Source organism: Aethina tumida, chromosome 3 (assembly GCF_024364675.1).
Source record: "Aethina tumida isolate Nest 87 chromosome 3, icAetTumi1.1, whole genome shotgun sequence".
NCBI classification, from domain to species: Eukaryota; Metazoa; Arthropoda; class Insecta; order Coleoptera; family Nitidulidae; genus Aethina; species Aethina tumida.
This window is the reverse complement of record NC_065437.1, coordinates 25,268,166-25,285,709: the sequence shown is the minus strand read 5'-3', so window position 1 is coordinate 25,285,709 and position 17,544 is coordinate 25,268,166. Positions and strand designations below refer to the sequence as shown.

The 17,544-nt window shown below is 27.0% G+C and overlaps 2 protein-coding genes across 7 annotated transcripts in view; one reads left to right on the top strand and one right to left on the bottom strand.

Annotated features, from left to right (window-relative positions):
- Window positions 1-317: 317 nt before the first annotated feature.
- Window positions 318-2,454, bottom strand: LOC109600997 (cytokine receptor-like factor 3). Its single transcript, XM_020017197.2, has 5 exons — window positions 2,103-2,454; window positions 1,765-2,049; window positions 1,280-1,711; window positions 1,048-1,227; window positions 318-986 (listed from the first exon to the last, which is right to left on the bottom strand). The coding sequence occupies exons 1-5, from the start codon at window positions 2,319-2,321 to the stop codon at window positions 828-830; spliced, it is 1,275 nt and encodes a 424-aa protein (XP_019872756.1). The 5' UTR covers window positions 2,322-2,454; the 3' UTR covers window positions 318-827.
- Window positions 2,455-4,908: 2,454 nt separating this feature from the next.
- Window positions 4,909-17,544, top strand: part of LOC109593953 (protein slit) — a 248,789-nt gene continuing 236,153 nt past the window's right edge. For all 6 annotated transcript variants that reach the window (XM_049964418.1, XM_049964417.1, XM_049964416.1 and 3 more), the window contains exon 1: window positions 4,909-5,134. The gene's annotated coding sequence lies outside the window, so the exon portion shown is untranslated. The remainder of the gene's footprint in view (window positions 5,135-17,544) is intronic.

The window sequence follows — 17,544 nt, the reverse complement described above, 5'->3', positions numbered from 1 at the left end:
TGACATTTGAACTACTTTAGGGGTTGAAGTTTATAACCCCCTGTGTTTTGATTAGCTTATGGGCATTTAAAAACACGAAGATAACACTGCCCAAGATCAAACCTGGAAAACTAGATTGAAAAATACTAGTTGATTGATAAATTTTAAATTTATTAAGTTAATTCTAGGCTAATTTTATAACTCAGAGACAGAGGCTGATTCAATCTAGTTTGACCTCATATCGCAGAATCAAATTAAAAGATTCATGATGGCAAAAATATAAAACTTGTCCAGAAGTCTAAATCTAAATAAATTATTATATTGAAACAAAAACCAAATGAGGGGTCAAATAGAAAATACTTTATTTACATAAACAGTGTATTTTACATATATATGTGGTAATATAACATTTAATTAATATAGTATATGCATATTTATACGTATGAAACAATTGACGGATCCTTGAGATTATTTTGATTTAATTATGAGTATATAAAATAAAACTAACATATTTTATAAAGCCAAATAAATGAGTATTTGATTGAGCAAACTGGGATATAATATTAGTGCGCAAGATTTAGCAATATATTTCTACTTACAATGTATAGTTTGGCACAAGGTTCCAGTAAAGAGGAACAGACTTTTTTTTCAGAGATGCGAGTTGAGATAAATAAAATTTAGTTTAAGCTAACTAATATTTGTGGCACTGAATTATTAACTAAGTACATTTTGTTACAAATTGATAACAATTAACTACATATTCACACTCAGTCATTGTACAATTGTAATTTACTAAATATTCAGTTAATACCATCAAAGCATATATATATATTTAATTAGAAAGGAAATTATTCTACCATCACTTTCCATTTGTCTGAATAAAACTGTGCTGCAAAATACATTTTTGTGTCTAAACTAATGGGCCATTCATAGGTAACTCTTTTGTTGCAGGAGTCAATATTAACTCTAACTTTATTCTCATTAACTGCTTCACATGTAAAAGATATCTGGAACAAAAAAGAGCCATTCATTATATTATTATAATGTTTCAATAGTAATATATCTTACTGTTTGACCCTTTGTGAATTCTGGGAGTTTAGTTGACTTCTCAATCCCTTCAACAAATATACTGCCTGACCTCTGAATGAAAAATGAACCATCTGTAATATATCTTAAGTGATTCACTGAAGTGTAAGCATCTTCTGTGAGTAATCCAATAATTCCATCTGTTGAGTCTGCTTCTAAAAACTGTAACAAATTTATTTAATAGGTTTGTAATAAAAAATCTTAGAATTCTTACTATGAAATCAATAGAGTGCCCAATTAAAAACTGTGGTCCTTCAGAAAACAAAACCTCTGGATATGACTTGGTACATCTGGCAATTTTATTCTCATTTGTAACTATATAATCTTGGCTAAATCTCCATGAAAAATGCTTCAGTTCAGTGAAAGCAACTTTGGCTAGAGACCAAGGACTCCATTCTGTTGAACCTTCATATTTACAACAAACTCTGAATGAGTATGGTTGATTAGGCTGTATATCTTTTGCCAAGAATTGTGTGTCTAAGCCTTCAAAACAATCTACAAAGTTTGCAACCAAATGCTTATCATTTAGTACATCCCCATAAGCTCTTTGTAGTCTGAAATACTGTATATCTGAACCCCTTTCATCATCTGCATTAACACTCCACTCAACTAAGATGGCACCTGGTTTCTGTACTAACTCACTTATCTTAAAAAACACTCATATAACATTTGATTTATTAAAATTATACCAATTTTTACTTGGACTGGGGCAATTCTAGAAACTTCTCCAATTTGTGAACATATTCTCCTCAATTCGTCCTCCAGATTTACTTCATATTGAAACGAAATGTAAGGAACTTCTGTAAGTTCAGGCACTTCTGGTAAGGCTCCAAGGACAGTCGACTTTTGTGTGAAAGTTCCGATATTTTTATTGGTCCCGCTCAGCAACGAATCACCTAACTTTAACAGATCTAAAGTGCTTTTCATTTTGTCAGATATTACACTTCGACAGTCCCTAAGGGGTGTCAAACCTTCTTTTCTAACCTAAAAACAAAATTGTGTCGGTTTATCTGATATTTGATTAAGCGTTCAATTACCTTCTGGGCTTGGTCAATTAAATTTTGTCGTCTACCAATTAAAATTTTGATTATTGTATCTTTGAGGTTAGAAAATGTATCATTGATAATTTGTTCTGCCTCCAAGTACGTGTTGTCGACCTGTTTTTCGGCCACTTGCAGTTCCTTGTCGAGACATTTTAGCCGTTGCAGATAGATTTTTGCTGCACCTAATGTATCCGAAACTTCTTTTTTATCCATTGGAATTTCAAATGTACTTTGTTGATGTAAACAATATGCAACGTATGCAACCCGTATGACCGGTGGGTTAATTATTTGCCTATGTTCGAAGGATTGGTCATTGGGAATTTTGCCGCATGTTAACCTACGTGAAATTTCAAAATATTTTCTATCAACAAATTAACAAAAAAATGAATAATCAAATATAGCCAACATTTAAAAATATTGAATTTGTTTATAAATGTATGATTGTCTTTCTTTTAATAATAAAATAAATTTAAATTATTTTACACAAAGGTATTTAAAATTTTAGTATACATCCAAAGATTTTTTAATCTTTGATAAAACATCAGGACTAAGTTTATATGCTCTTAATTCTAAAAGTGACAGTTTTTCATGTTTTGTTTTGCCATAAAGTATTTGATAACTGTAAAGGGTGGGCATGTACTTCTCAGGATTTTTACTTAAATATTTGGAAAGACTAGAGAATACTCTGTTGTTAAATTATTTTAATTTGTTACATTTTAATAAAGAAACACTTCTATAATTTATATAAGTATTGTCTATCTAAAAATTTATTAAGTAACATTTAAAGCAAAATCATTATTTTCTTTTCCAAGCATGGAATTATAATAATTGAAATAAAGTATTTGAAAATTTTAGTTAATAAATACTTTAAAGTGGAAATAAACCCAACTTTTATAGTATCAAACCATCTGAAATCAGATTTGAAACTGATGTACACAATAAAACTCTTTAAAATATATCAAATTTTAGTGGTTTTACACTGTTTTTACTTATAAAGCTACTTGTGTTGTTTTCTTTTCTTATATATACACAAATATATGTGAAAACTGTACATAATACTCCTGTAAAAATATAGTCTGCAAACAACTAAATAAATCGGATTGCTCTTATTCCAGTCCGTGCGCAATTGCTCCAGTAAATAGGGGGATTACGGAGGCGCACATATTCTTTTGAATCTGAAATAATATATTGTGGCACATACACTTCAATGCTAATGCTTTAAATGACCTTTATGTCATGCGCGATATGAACAAACAAAAAATTCGGAACATATTTTTTTAGTCTGGCCGTCCAGAGCTAATACCTCGGGACTGCTACCGGTCACGAAGACAAACTTGCACCCATTTTTGTCGTCACGATCTAGAAACGGATGTCCTTATGCAAATTGCGCTTTAATTGATGATAATTTCTCTTCCAATGTCTGTAATTCTATTATGTTCAATGTTCTTGTAGATTAATTTTTTTGTTTGGAATGCTTTATTCAAACTGGCTTTGTCTAATGGCTCCATTCAAGGCGGACAGTTGTTCTGCAACAATCCGACATGATTTTCTTGAAGATATATAAAATATTAGTTTACAACACAATTAACGATTAAGTGATTGTTGACTTTACCCTTGAATTACTGCTCAGTATATCTAAAATTCCATTACGAATAGTCATAATCACTACAAATGAACAGCAATTCCAAGTTTTCATCTTCGTATTACGACGGACCTGCTTTAAATTCTTCAAATGCACATTAAAAATTTCACCGAAGAAACGTCATTAATCCGACAGAGAGATCGCTAAATGTTTTAACAATAACTACTTAACGACGGTAGACGAGTTTTTCAACGGCTCTTAAGAACATTTCGCCGGTAATTTGGTTTTACAAGTGCACGTGGTAACAATAATTTCGTTCGTTTGCTCTTTGCGAATGCCTGTGCAGCCTCATTGTTCCGCAACCTATTGAGTTATGCTCATTTAATTAATTTTCTATTAACGGCTCCTTCGACGTGCAAAAGGGGAAATATGTGTGCATGTGTTTTGAACAGTGACGCCGGATTTTAATTTTAAAATCAATGCTTTTTTTATCACATTAATCTGGAACTAGTGGTTTCAATTGTTTTTAATTTAAAAGGTAGAATAAACTGCGTTGAATACTGTTTGATGAAAATATTTTTTTGTTGAGTTCATGTTTTATTTTTACACATATTTTTTCCGAAGTTTTAAACCAAATTGGGACCTTACAGATGCATGTTAAATACGTTCAACTAGCTAATTGGATAATTCCAGTTATAGCTGTTAGAAATTTATTTAAATGCTTAAACAAGGAATGTTGTCATCCGATTTAGAATTTTATTATACTATTTATATGTTACTAATAGTTAATAAATATATGTATATTTTTTTAATCTTGTTCATAATTAAGAAAACGTTTTAATACTTGTGTTAATATTTGTTTCCTGTTCCTGCAAATTATCTGCTGCGGTCACCACTATTATAGCATCTGGGAAACAGGTAAAAGAAACAAAAAAATAATAATAAAAAAAGATGCGGAGCGTCGCCCCGTTTCACGCACCTTAAATATAACATCAAAGCAATGCGGCAAGGTCGGACGTATCATCAAAAATAAACAAAACTTAATCATTTATTTGTTTTCCATCGCACAGTTATTACGGGTCCGCGCAGACAATTCGGCTCTGGTGGCACTCCCACCCTTTCCGCGATCGGAACTTGTTCTCCGAAACTGAGCTTGGAGCTTCTGATGCGGCAGTAGTAGAGTCGCCGCCTTCGTTGGTAGGGGATGTTTCGCAGTCTGCCACGCGACACAGCCGGACTACGCGTTCACTTGTAAACAATTCGAACGGTTCACGGTTTTCGTTGACCAACGCTCCCCCGATTTTGGTTTGTGGGTGGTGGTGCCTTCTCGACGGCGGTTCTGATTGACGGTTGGCGAACTTGGTGAACGGTGGTGGTTTTATTTATTTCGAGTGGTGACTGTTTCGATTGGTTTTGGTGATTATGGCCTACTACGGCACATAAGGTAAAGTGTTGTGTGTTTTGCTTCTGTGGATTTGGATTATTTTTTTTTTTTTTGAATTGTTGAACAGGTATTTTATTTTTATTTTATTTTTTAATTTTTTTTTTATTTATTTTGTTGGTTTTAATGCGCGTAACGGGACGCAACAAGTTTCAAAGAATGTTGTCTATGTTAAACAAGTATATAATAGCTTTAAAATGCTGTGGAAATGTGTCAATAAAATTAGTTAATTTAAAATTAACAGTTATTACTTAAGTAATGTTTTTGGATACCAGAAAGAAAATCGATAATAAATTAGAATAAAATGTATCCAATTAGATTATTCATACATTTCATATTATTAACGAACATTTTTTTAAAATAGTATTGTCTGGCTGTCATTTGTTTGCTGTTATTTTTTGCTAAATTGACTCTTGTAATTAATAAACAAAAATTAAATTGTAATTAATTCCTTAACTGTATTAACGACTTTTTAATTTATTTACATTATTTTAAAGTCATATACTATAGTTATAGTGTCCCTACCTCCCTAATTCGGACTCATGTTAATCCGGACATCCAGTAATCCGGACATGTCAAACAAATAGTCCAAACATACCTCGTTAATTTGGTCAAAATTTCCAAAAATAAAATGATGTCTAAAAGAATAAATACTAATTTATGTTTACAACAAAATAAAATTCAAAATAATAAACCAAATGTAAGCAAAAGAATTACTTATTCTTATTGCTAATAAATATTGTTTCTGAAGAGAATAAATTATTCTAATTTTAAATATATTTTTAATATTTCATTAATAAAATTAATAATGTATATTGTTATTCATTTTAAATTATAAAAATCATTGTTTAAATTACTTAAATATGTTATAATTTTTTCTAATAAAAATATTACAGTTAATTAATTTATACAAAAAATACTGAATTTGTTGAAAGATTTATTTATAGATTTAATTAACTTCGTTTAATTTTTATTAATCAGTATTCAGCAAAATTATACAAATTAAGGAATATATTAGTTGGATAATATTTGATTTAAAAATAATTTATTGTAATATAAGTTAATATTATATTGGCTGAGTGAAAATAAATCTATCGACCAGTACAATAAACAACGAACTGAAAAATTATTTGAAATTATCAACCCTAACATCGAAAATATATAATTTGTTGTAATTTAATTTAATAAAATAAAATTTAAAATAATAAACTGAATTGGAACAAAAGAATATGGAAAATTTATTGTTAATAATATTTATTAGCTGTTTTAAATAAATATTGTTTTTGAAAGGAAATTTTATTTTAGTTTTGCATAATTGTCTGGATTAAAGAGGTTGTACAATGCAATTAATAATGAAATAATTTTATTTTATAGCAATTGTTTATTATGTATTTTTAATATTTCATTAATAAAATTATTTAGTACATTTATATTTATTTTAAATAATAAATATCATTGACATAATTGTTTCCTCTCGAATTGAGCATATGATCTAAATATTATAGTTAATTACTGTATAAAAAAATGACTGAATTTGTTGAAAGCTTTGTTTATGGGTTTAATTTCCTTCAAATTTTATCAATGTTTAGCTAAATTATCCTAATTAATGAATATATTAGTTAAGTAATATTTGATTTAAAATTAATTTATTATAATATTAGTAATATCATATAGGGTGCACAATTTTTGCATAATTGTCCGGATTAAAGAGGTTGAACAATACAATTAATAATGAAATAAATAATAAAATAAATTTTATAGAAATTGAAACGTATTTTAATATTTCATTTATAAAATTAATTATGTATATTGATGTTCATTTTAAATAATATATTTCATTGTTTAAATTGTTTTTGAATTCTATTATTAATCAAATATGGCATAATTATTTCCAATCGAGTTGCGTATATGAATTAAATATTATAGTTAATTAATTTGTACAAAAAATAATGAATTTGTTGAAAGATTTGTTTATGGATTTAATTTCTTTTAATTTTAATCAATATTCATCAAAATTGTCCCAATTAAGGAAGATATTTGAGTTAAAATTAATTTATTGTTATATTAGTTTATTTGATATTGACAAAGTGAAAATAAATCTTTCGACTACTTAAAATCAATTTATTATTATATTAATTTATTTGATATTAACAAAGTGAAAATAAATCTTTCGACTACTATAATAAACTACGAACTGAACAATTATTTAAATTTATCATCCCTAACATCGGGAATATGTTTTCTGTGATATAAATCAAACACAACTATCGGAAGTTTCAAACACCAAATACATTTACTACATGAACTCGCAACGTGGGCGTGAAAAATTGCTTTTCTTTCTGAAACTCTACGTTTCCATCTAACGATTAAATTTCTTACACAATCTCACAATGTTTATTTTTCTCACAGTGCCGAAGACATAACCGACACATCCTCAAGCATTGTTACTATAAAAGAAATATTGTAATTATTAAATTATAAGTCTCAAGTACTATTCTTGTATTTAAACAGTTAAGAGGTCTTTTGTACAAAATTCAAATAACACATTGTTGCATTATTGTACAGTCATACCCGGGATAATTGGTAGAAAAAAACGTACTACATTGGTTTTCTACCTGTTTGCTTGTGCGGCACTAATTTTTAAAAGCACAATTGAACCTACTGTTAGGGCTGTGCGGTTAATTGTATTTAACTTTTCATAAAAGCTCCCAAGATGTTTCCCAGATAAACGTTTAACATAATTATCGAAATTAGGCTTGAAAAGGGCAAAATTCTTCGGAGGCTTTGGGTACTAGTATCAAATTTCCGGGTGGACCCAATTTTTGTACAAGATTCAATTGATAAATTAATATAAAATTTAAATGTGTTCTTGGCTGATCCACGCTTCAGCGATTTCAATAACGTCGCAGCGAAACAGCCTCTTTGTTTAACAATTGAACATTAATTAAGTAATGAATGATGCAGCCAATAAAGACGTTGGAGGCGTGGTCGCCTCTCTTTTTTTGGGCACTCCCCGTGTATATAATATGCATTATGCACAAATTTGGCGTGGCCGATTTTTATTCGGAAAGCGCCTTAATACGACAACTGGTCTAATTGTCGCGTGGGCGGATTTGCTCGATGTGCTGACGCCGTTTAATAAATTTAAATGTGGAAATTTTCGCAGGAATTGTAAGTCGACTTCGACGAACGCTGTTAAAATCAACATGCGGCGGTACCTACCCAAGTACTTATTGATTTATATGGTCGCAGTCACGTATCGGGATTTGTGAAGTCGTACCTAATAAGTTGTGACCGTATAAGTCGAAATGATCCTCTTTGATATTCCATAATAAACCTAGTAATAAACAACATTTCATATTTATATATTCATATTTATATTTTCGTGTCGAATCGAAAGGTGAACATGTTGCCACATAATTGCTTTTTTCGTTATTTGAATACGAACGGAGGAGATATACCGATTCGTCTCTTCCGCATCGTAATAAGGAATATCTTTGCAAGGCACAAAACTGCTGCTGCAGTCAATTTAATTCCGTTTCGTTTCGAACATCCAGATGTTCAAAGGAACCTTACGCCATGTATTTTGTATCATTTTCCTTGACGGGGAACATGTTCCAGTGCAATGTTTACTTGTTTCCGTCCTGACGGAATGAAAGGGTCGTCCGTGATATGTAGAAAGGAATGTTCGGGATGATATACGGATGAGTTTCCGATGGATTTTTTCCACCGTTCTTGGCCTCGGGCGCCAAAAATGTGATGAGTGTTTGTGCTGGCCCAAAGCGATTCGGAAAATATATTTAAAAAGATGCGAAGCTGGCTTTTTTGTCGGATTGTTATTTCAGGTCCTCAGGTTATGTGCACTACTTTGAAGGAATATAAGCAAGCGATGGCGAGTGACTGTGTCGTACAGCCTAAAAAGGGCTCCTCATTGCTTTTATGTATAAGGGATGTTCGAAGGCAATAAACAGATTGAATATTATTTATTTTTAATTGGATATTTTGTTGTTATTGAAACTATAATTTTTATTGAAATATCAATTTTCTGTAACATTTTCATTAAAAATTATTATATTTATTTTATTCTATAATAAATAAAAAAATAAATTAAAAAAACAATAAATAATAATTTTAACAATCGTTAACGTTGTTTCAATATAAAATATATTTGTGAAATAAATGCAATACTTTATTTATATGTATACAATGTAATATTTTTAAATAAATTTTCATTTTCATTTTTTAGTTAAAACTCTTAAAGTTAAAAACTATTTTTCATATTTCCAGTACTAATTTAATTAAAAATTTATTAAATTTATAATAATAATAGATTATTATTGATGAAGTTAAGAACGTTAAAATTGTTCAATTGAAAAATTTTTATAGGTAGAAATATTAATTTTTATATATTTATTATAATATTTAAAAGTATAATTTGTATTAAAATCATTACTAATTTACATTTAATAAAAAGATTGATAAACGAAAACATTGAATCTAAATTTTTTGGTAGTTTCAATATAAAAAAATTCAAATGAATTGAGTTATAGTACGATAATCGTTGGTTTTAGTGTAAAAAAATTATAATTATAATTGTATAATTCCAATTTTATTTTAATTCAATAAAAAATAAAAAAAATATTTTTAGTAATAGTAATATTTAAATTTACAATTAATTATTTTAATTTGAAATATCTTATAAAAAAATAATTTTTACATTTTTTTATATATATATAACCATTATATTTTATTAATTTACTAGAAAAATTTTGTCGAAATATTATTTTTTATTCTTTCAGTGTTTCATATTATTTTGTATCATGTAAAAAATTGATATGGTCTTTAGCTAATAGAATTTGTTCCTATAATAAATATATAATTATAATTATATAATTACTATTGTTACTTTTGAAAACAATATTAACATATAAAGGAAAGTCTGTAAATGTTTAGTAATATTAAATTTTACAAATAGTTTATTATTTTTCAACTTATTATAAAGATAAATTTATTTTTTAGATCATTTAATTATTATATTTTATTATAATTGCCTTAATAAACTGGATTAGACTGTTTTAATATTATTTCGTCCAACATAACAAAATTATATAATCCATCAGATAAATCTGACAAAATTTTTATTTATATGGAATTGACTGGACCACTTGAATATTTGGTTGATAGAATGAACCTATATGTTAAAAAAATATTAACATATTTTTTACTTTAGAATACAATATTTTTAGCCATTCTAAATTTTACAAATTATTTTAATTTTAAATATATTACCAAAATAAATTAATTTATAGGTTATTTTATAAATTTGTTATTTATTGTTTTAATAACTGGGAAAAATGAGTTAAAATATTATTTTTTGATCTTTCAGTGTTTTAATATTATTTTGTACAATGGAAAAAATGATATGGTCTTTGGGTAATAGAGTGATTTCCTATATTAAAAAATAATTAATCAACATAAAATTATATAGTTTCTATTTTTTTTCTTTTGAAAACAAATTATTATGTAATTTATTGTAAATGTATTAATAGACTAATTAAATAATTAAATATTATTATTTTTTATTTTTTCAGTGTTTTAATATTCTTTTGAATAACATAAAGAAAATAATTTATAATGCATTTATTTTAACTGATTAGGCCATTTCAATATTTGGTTCCTAGAATGAGCATAATATTAACATAATTTTTACTTTAGAATGCAATATTGTGACAAAGAAAAATCTGTAAATTTTTGGTTGTTTTAAATTTTACAAATACTTATTTTAATTTTAAATATATTACTAAAATAAATAAATTTTTAGGTTACTTTATAAATTTATTTATTATATTTACTTTAATTGTACTAAAAAATTAAGAAAAAGGTAATGAAATATTTTTTTTATTTTTACATTGTTTTAATATTATTTAGTACAATGTGAAAAAACCACATAGTTTTTAAATTATTTTTATTTGATTTGGTTATATTAATCATTAGGTTTAATAATGAATGAACTTCATTTCAATTTTAATTAAATAAAAACACAATTTTTATTTTAGAAGATAATTAGCACGTAAAAGTTTATGTAAAATATGTTTTTAAATGTCTGTATGTTATTAAATTTTATAAATAATTATTTCAATTTTAAATATAATTTATTAATTAAATAAATTAATTTTTAGATTATTTTAAAAATTTAATATTTTATTTTAATTGTGTTAATGAACTAAGAAAAAAATGCTGAATATTATTTTGTTAATTTTACAGTGCTTTAATATTATTTTGTACATTGTAAAAAAAATCTGTACATAAATTACAAACTTTTATTATTACAATTTACAACAATTATTAAATTAAATGAAACTAGTAATCGTGGAAAACAGAATAAAATACGTTATTTTTTTAAAAAATGAATGTGTCAATTGAACTAACAAATGAGTATCACCACCGATATTTTTTTACGGCAACCATTATTTTAGGCCCACCCATTGTGTAGGATCGTAAAACTAAACATTGTACACTGATACCCAGATTTTTTACACATGCAATACCGAATTCCACCACTTTTTTATGACCCAGTGCCTTAACAGTTATAAAATCGTCATAAAAATACTTGGCACCCATCAAATTTCATATTCCATCAATGGTATCCACTTTTATCGTCACCCCCCCCCTCCCAAAAAAAAAAAAACGGGGGAAAAGAAACGCGACACGAATCGTTCCCCGTCAAAGAAGCGTACCGTCGCGTTTTTCGCACGGTCGCCCCCGAAACACCACTCTAAATATGCCCGCTTTTTTCGGGCGCAATGCGAACGTAGCCCACGGCCACGATCCCTGCAAACTGAGTGTGTATCGGCGCTTTATTGAAATCGATTGAATATCCGGCAACTTTTCACTTTTATACGCCATAAAAATTCTTCAACGATCGAGTCCATTCTTGCTTTGTACACGTACATGTTTACCACCCGCGGGGCACGAAGGATTCACAAGGAATTTATTATAAGTTATTGGAATATAATGTGCGCAGTCACTGCGACTGTAAGTAACATCTTCGGTCCGGTTTGGATTTCTGCATTTTAAAGGACTTAATCTGATTGTGAGTTTGATAAAGTGGGGAACATCTGCTGGAAAGTAACAACGCACAATAATTTCAGTGCAGTAAATGTGTCCTACGTTGTACAAACTTTTCTAATGAGCAAAACTCGTACCGAAACTGAATTAGGTGAAAATATTAATCAATTAATTAAATTTATTTTGGAGTTCAACTATTTTTTCAGTTTATTGTGAAGTTCATATGAACCTAGTAAAGCATCTCCTCTAAATTAGCATAAAACATACATATTTTTATTTACCTGACTCATAATTTGCCTCTAATTAGTGGGTAACTAGTTAAGGAAAAATTAATTTTGTCATTTAATGTTTATGTTTGTCTTTTATGTCTTTTGACATCTTAAGATATGACCTCAATATGCTTAAGATAACGGATGACTCATAGCTTGCCGTTAATTAGGCACTAATTAGTTATGAAAAAAATAATTTCGTCTAACCAATATTTTTTTTTAAGTTTGTGTGCTTTCTAATTTCATACGAACTACCTTTCATAAATATTGTTCTTATTTTTTTGTGATTTTGTTCAGAATTTGTCGTTAATTAGTTTCTAATTAGTTTTGAATTCATTGTGACGTTCAAATGTATTTCAATGTTTGGGTCATTTTTTCACCTAATTCATAAATTTTGAAAAAATTAATTTTGATTTCAATTGCTTTTTCAATCTCCAAGAGTAAATTAACTTTAAACAGTAGATATTGGTTTTACCTTAATCATCATTTACTGTATATTAATTAGATGTTAATTAGTAATGAAGAAAATCAATTTTTGTCATTCAAATATATTTTCAACAATTGGGTGCTTTGCTAACTTCATATTAAGCTAGCAAAGCATCTGCTGTAAATTAGATTTAAAGCACACAGAATGTTTTATACAATACAATGGTTCCTAATTTGAATATTTAGTCAATTATAATATTTTGGAACTTCGCACAATTGATATGAAGATACCAAAGCTCCAGGAGTAAACTAGCTTTAAATGTCACAGATTGTATTCACATGATTCATCATTTACTATTAGTTAGATGGTAATATTTTTAATTAAAATCAATTTTAATTTAATATTTCTTTATTAATTTATAATAAAATAAAACAAATATTTTTAATATAAACAAATAAAAATTTAATATTTTATTGTTTTATTAATTTTAAATTAAATAAAATAAATATTTTTAATTTAAAACAATTAAAATTTAACAATTTTTCTAATTTTAGATTAATTTAGATCTATTTAAATTTAATATTTAATTTCAAAGACTCAAATATTTTTGTAATATTTGATTACTTTGCTGATTTCATATGAAATTAGTCTATTTCAATATTCTGATTTTTTTCTTAGCAAATCACCTCTTATAAATTACTTTTAAGTAACATAATGTTAGTTTAAGTTAATTAGTTGTGGAAAAATTAATTCCGTCGTTCAAAAATTTATTTTTAACATTTGGTTCCTTATTTGATATGTACTTATCAAATTATTCATTCATTTCCTTTGAACTTGCCGCAATGGCTGTGCTAACTTCATGTTCACCATTTCTTCTAATTGGCCGGATCAAAATCCGCCTCAATAAACTTAATAACTCAAGCGAAATCGATAAGGGGCATTTTCAGACGTTTGCCAATAATTAATAGTTACACTCGTTCTTCGTTTCGTTTGAGCCACTTGTCTTTCATACACCAACCAACCCGATAATTGCCATTTACGTAATGAATCGAATTATATAAATAGTAAAACGGTAGTCGAGAATGCGAGTGGTCATATTTCTGCCAGTAATTACAAATTTCCTAGCGCCTTTTGCTATAGTCGTCGCTGCCTACTCGTGACTAATTAATTGACTGGCTAATTTTAAAACGAAATTAATATCGGAATGGCGGCTTGGCACCGCCGTCCGGTGAAAGTTACGTTATCCACGGTGAATGAGTTGCCGGGTTACATTCTAAAATTCAATGGGCTTTTTGTTTTAATTGTGTTTCGGGGCGTTTACTTGTACCTTCAAAGGCATTTCGCCGATTGTATTAATTCTTGTTTCCAAAATTAACAGCTTTTATTACAATGCAAATGATTTACAAAGGTCTATCATTCTTGTCTTACAACGGCTCATTCATAATTCCGTCCGGATGTTAAGGGCTCGACAATTGAATGGGAAGGGGGCCTGTCGATTTTCATTTGTTGTGTTCAAGACAATTTCAGATTCCAGTAGCGTGAGGCTGGGTATGTTACACAGAGACAGACATTAATAAGTGGTATTTGCATACGTCGGATCCCTGTAATTTATTTTACGATAGTTTTTATTCTTTTATGTATTTAGTGTTTGTGTTGTTTGAATCATGATTATGATTTACAAAATGTTTGTCCGTGTCTATACATAATTTGGCAGTAAGTTATTATTTAGTTTTGGGTAAATACATAAAATACAATCAGCTTTTAAATTTATGTTTAAACAAGATACATTATCATAATATGTATAATGTACGATATACAACTATGTTTAATTAAAGGGCATTACTTATTCAGACTAGTATATTAAGTAATTTGTTTCTACATCAACTATCTTTAACAGCTATTACTTTGGAGACGTACACTTTGCTTGTCAAAATAAGGTATCAAAAAAATTATTAAGAGAATACCTAACGTCTAAAGAATCTAATTTAAAATAATTACAAATATCTTAAACTACATGAATTATATAATTTATAATATGTAAAAATTGTTTGAAAAAATCTCTTACAATTAGTTAATCATAAATCTAAAAATATGGTATTTTAGATCTAAAAAAATAAAATTAAAAAAAAAACATTAATCTAAAAAATAAAAAAAGTTTAAATCTAAAAAATTCTGGACTGTCAAGAATTTAAGAAAGAAAAAGAATCTAATAATTAGAAATTTATAAAATGTAAAAATTGTTTGAAAAAATGTCTAAAAAAAGAATGTAATACTTATAAATATTAGAATTTAGAATGTGGGAAATTTAAAAAATTTAATAAATACAAACATTTTCAATTATATTATTATCTTGAAACTAAAAATATACAAGAAAGAAAAAAAAAAAAAAAAAATAAAAAAAATGTAAAGAAATCTAAAAAATTTAAACTCTTAGAAATACAAAAAATTCAAAGAAATTTAATAATTATTTTAATTAAAATAAATAAAATCTTAAAAACACACAGATTTTTATTAATATTAATATTCTAAAACCAAAAAAAAAAAGAACAAAGAAAAGCTTCTTTTAAAATTTTTAAATAATAATAATAAATAAATTTTTGTTTTAAATGGTTTTATATTCACTATCAATTTTAAATTATGTGTGTATAACTAGAAATGTAAAAAATACACAGAAATTTTATAATTAATCAAATATTCAGAAATATTAGAATTCATATGGTGGGGAATTTAAAAGTAACTACCTTGTATAGGTCAAACAATATAAGACACTTAAAATAATAAAAAAATTAAAAACTGACAAAATTTAGAAATGGAAAAAAATACACGGAATTTTAATAATTATCCTAATAATCAAAAATATTAGAATTCAGAATGTAGAGAATTTTTAGAAAAATGTAAAAAATTCAAACATTTTCAAAATAATCTTAATATTTTGTATCCAAAAATATATAAAAAATAAAAAAATTAAGCTAAAAGTAATGATAAATCTAGAAAATAAGTCAATATAAGACATTTAAAATAATAAAAAAATTTAAAAACTGTTAAGAACTTAGAAATGTAAACAATATATAAATTTAATAATTATTCTAATTAAAAAAAATAAAAAATACAAAAAAAACGATAATTTGAATATTCTGAAACCAAAAATATATAAGAAATAAAATAATATCGCTAAAAAAATTGATGAATAAAAAAATATAAAGAAATCTAAAACAAAACATTTTTAAAATATGTACATAATAATGTTAAATTATTGTGTGTATAAGTACATAGATTTTTTAGTACTACTTCGATAAAATATTAAACAAAATTTAAAATGTGAGAAGAATTTAAAAAGATAAAAAATCTAAAGCAATTTAATAATTATTCTAATAATTAGAATGTGAGAAACTTAATAATATCCTGAAAATAAAAATATATAAGAAATATAAAAATTCATATATTAATTATTAATTATTATTATTAATTTTATATATTATATAAAATAAATAAATATGTTATTTATTTGATATATTTATATATCAAAAATAAAAATTGATTAATTATACAAAAATTAAGAAATTGTAAAATACATTTTAATTTTAAAAAGTGAAAAATCTAGAGAAATTTCATAATTATTCTCATCATCCGAAATATTATAAAAATATATTATATGTGCCGTATATAGAAACCAAAAAATATAAACATTTTGAAAAATATAATACTAAATTATGAATTATAAAAAATATCAATTAATTATTGCCTTATTGAAATGTAAAAAGCTTAAGGAAATATTATGAAATTGTTATATATTAATAGCTTAATTTAAACATCAATTTTGCTTAATAAAACAAGCATTCAATAAATTTTCTGCAAATTAACGGTTCGAACTTGCTTGCTAACAATGAGCCATAAAACCGGGTCAAATGAACAGTTAAAAAAAATCTGTTGGTAATGTTAAAATTACCATTGCAAATATCCATCACGGGACTGCATACTGTGTCTGGTCTTTTCAGATTGTCTCAGATGCAACACCCCGAGTGGAGATATTTGCCGAGCCGTCTGTTGGGGCACGCCTCAGCAAGACAATGGCCACTTTTATGTTTTTCTTCCTTCGCCGGCCGTTTATTCATCTGCAGAGAATTAATAATGCCTTGCCTGGCATTTCTCTTGATAAGTTAATTGAAAATTGAGTACCGCTACCATGTTGCGGTCTTCGTACGTATGGTGTGCCTCTGCAAACATCATATATCATTGCGATTTTTGCCGAATCAAACGTGGCCTGCCTGCTTTGGCTTAATTGCCGGCGATAATTTAATGCAGTTCCCGCTTATCAATGGACGGTCATTTATAACGCGGCTCGGACCGATAAATTGCCATTCTGGTCGACGGTTTCGATTCACTTGGAAGTAAGCGTCGTTCGGTGTAATCTTGGTTTATTGTTTTTAATGCCGGGCCAGTAAGATTTGTAATTCACGGGAATGACGACCATAAATTCCCATGTGAAATCGTCTGATTAATAAAAACGTTTATTGTTCATTTTTTTTTTGATAAGTATATGAACGATAAAAATTTGCAATTGTTGAATGTTCTTGGTGATTAAAGGAAAACCAAATGATGTGTCCAGTCTCTAATTTAGAAATATAATTAATACAGCTATGACAATATTA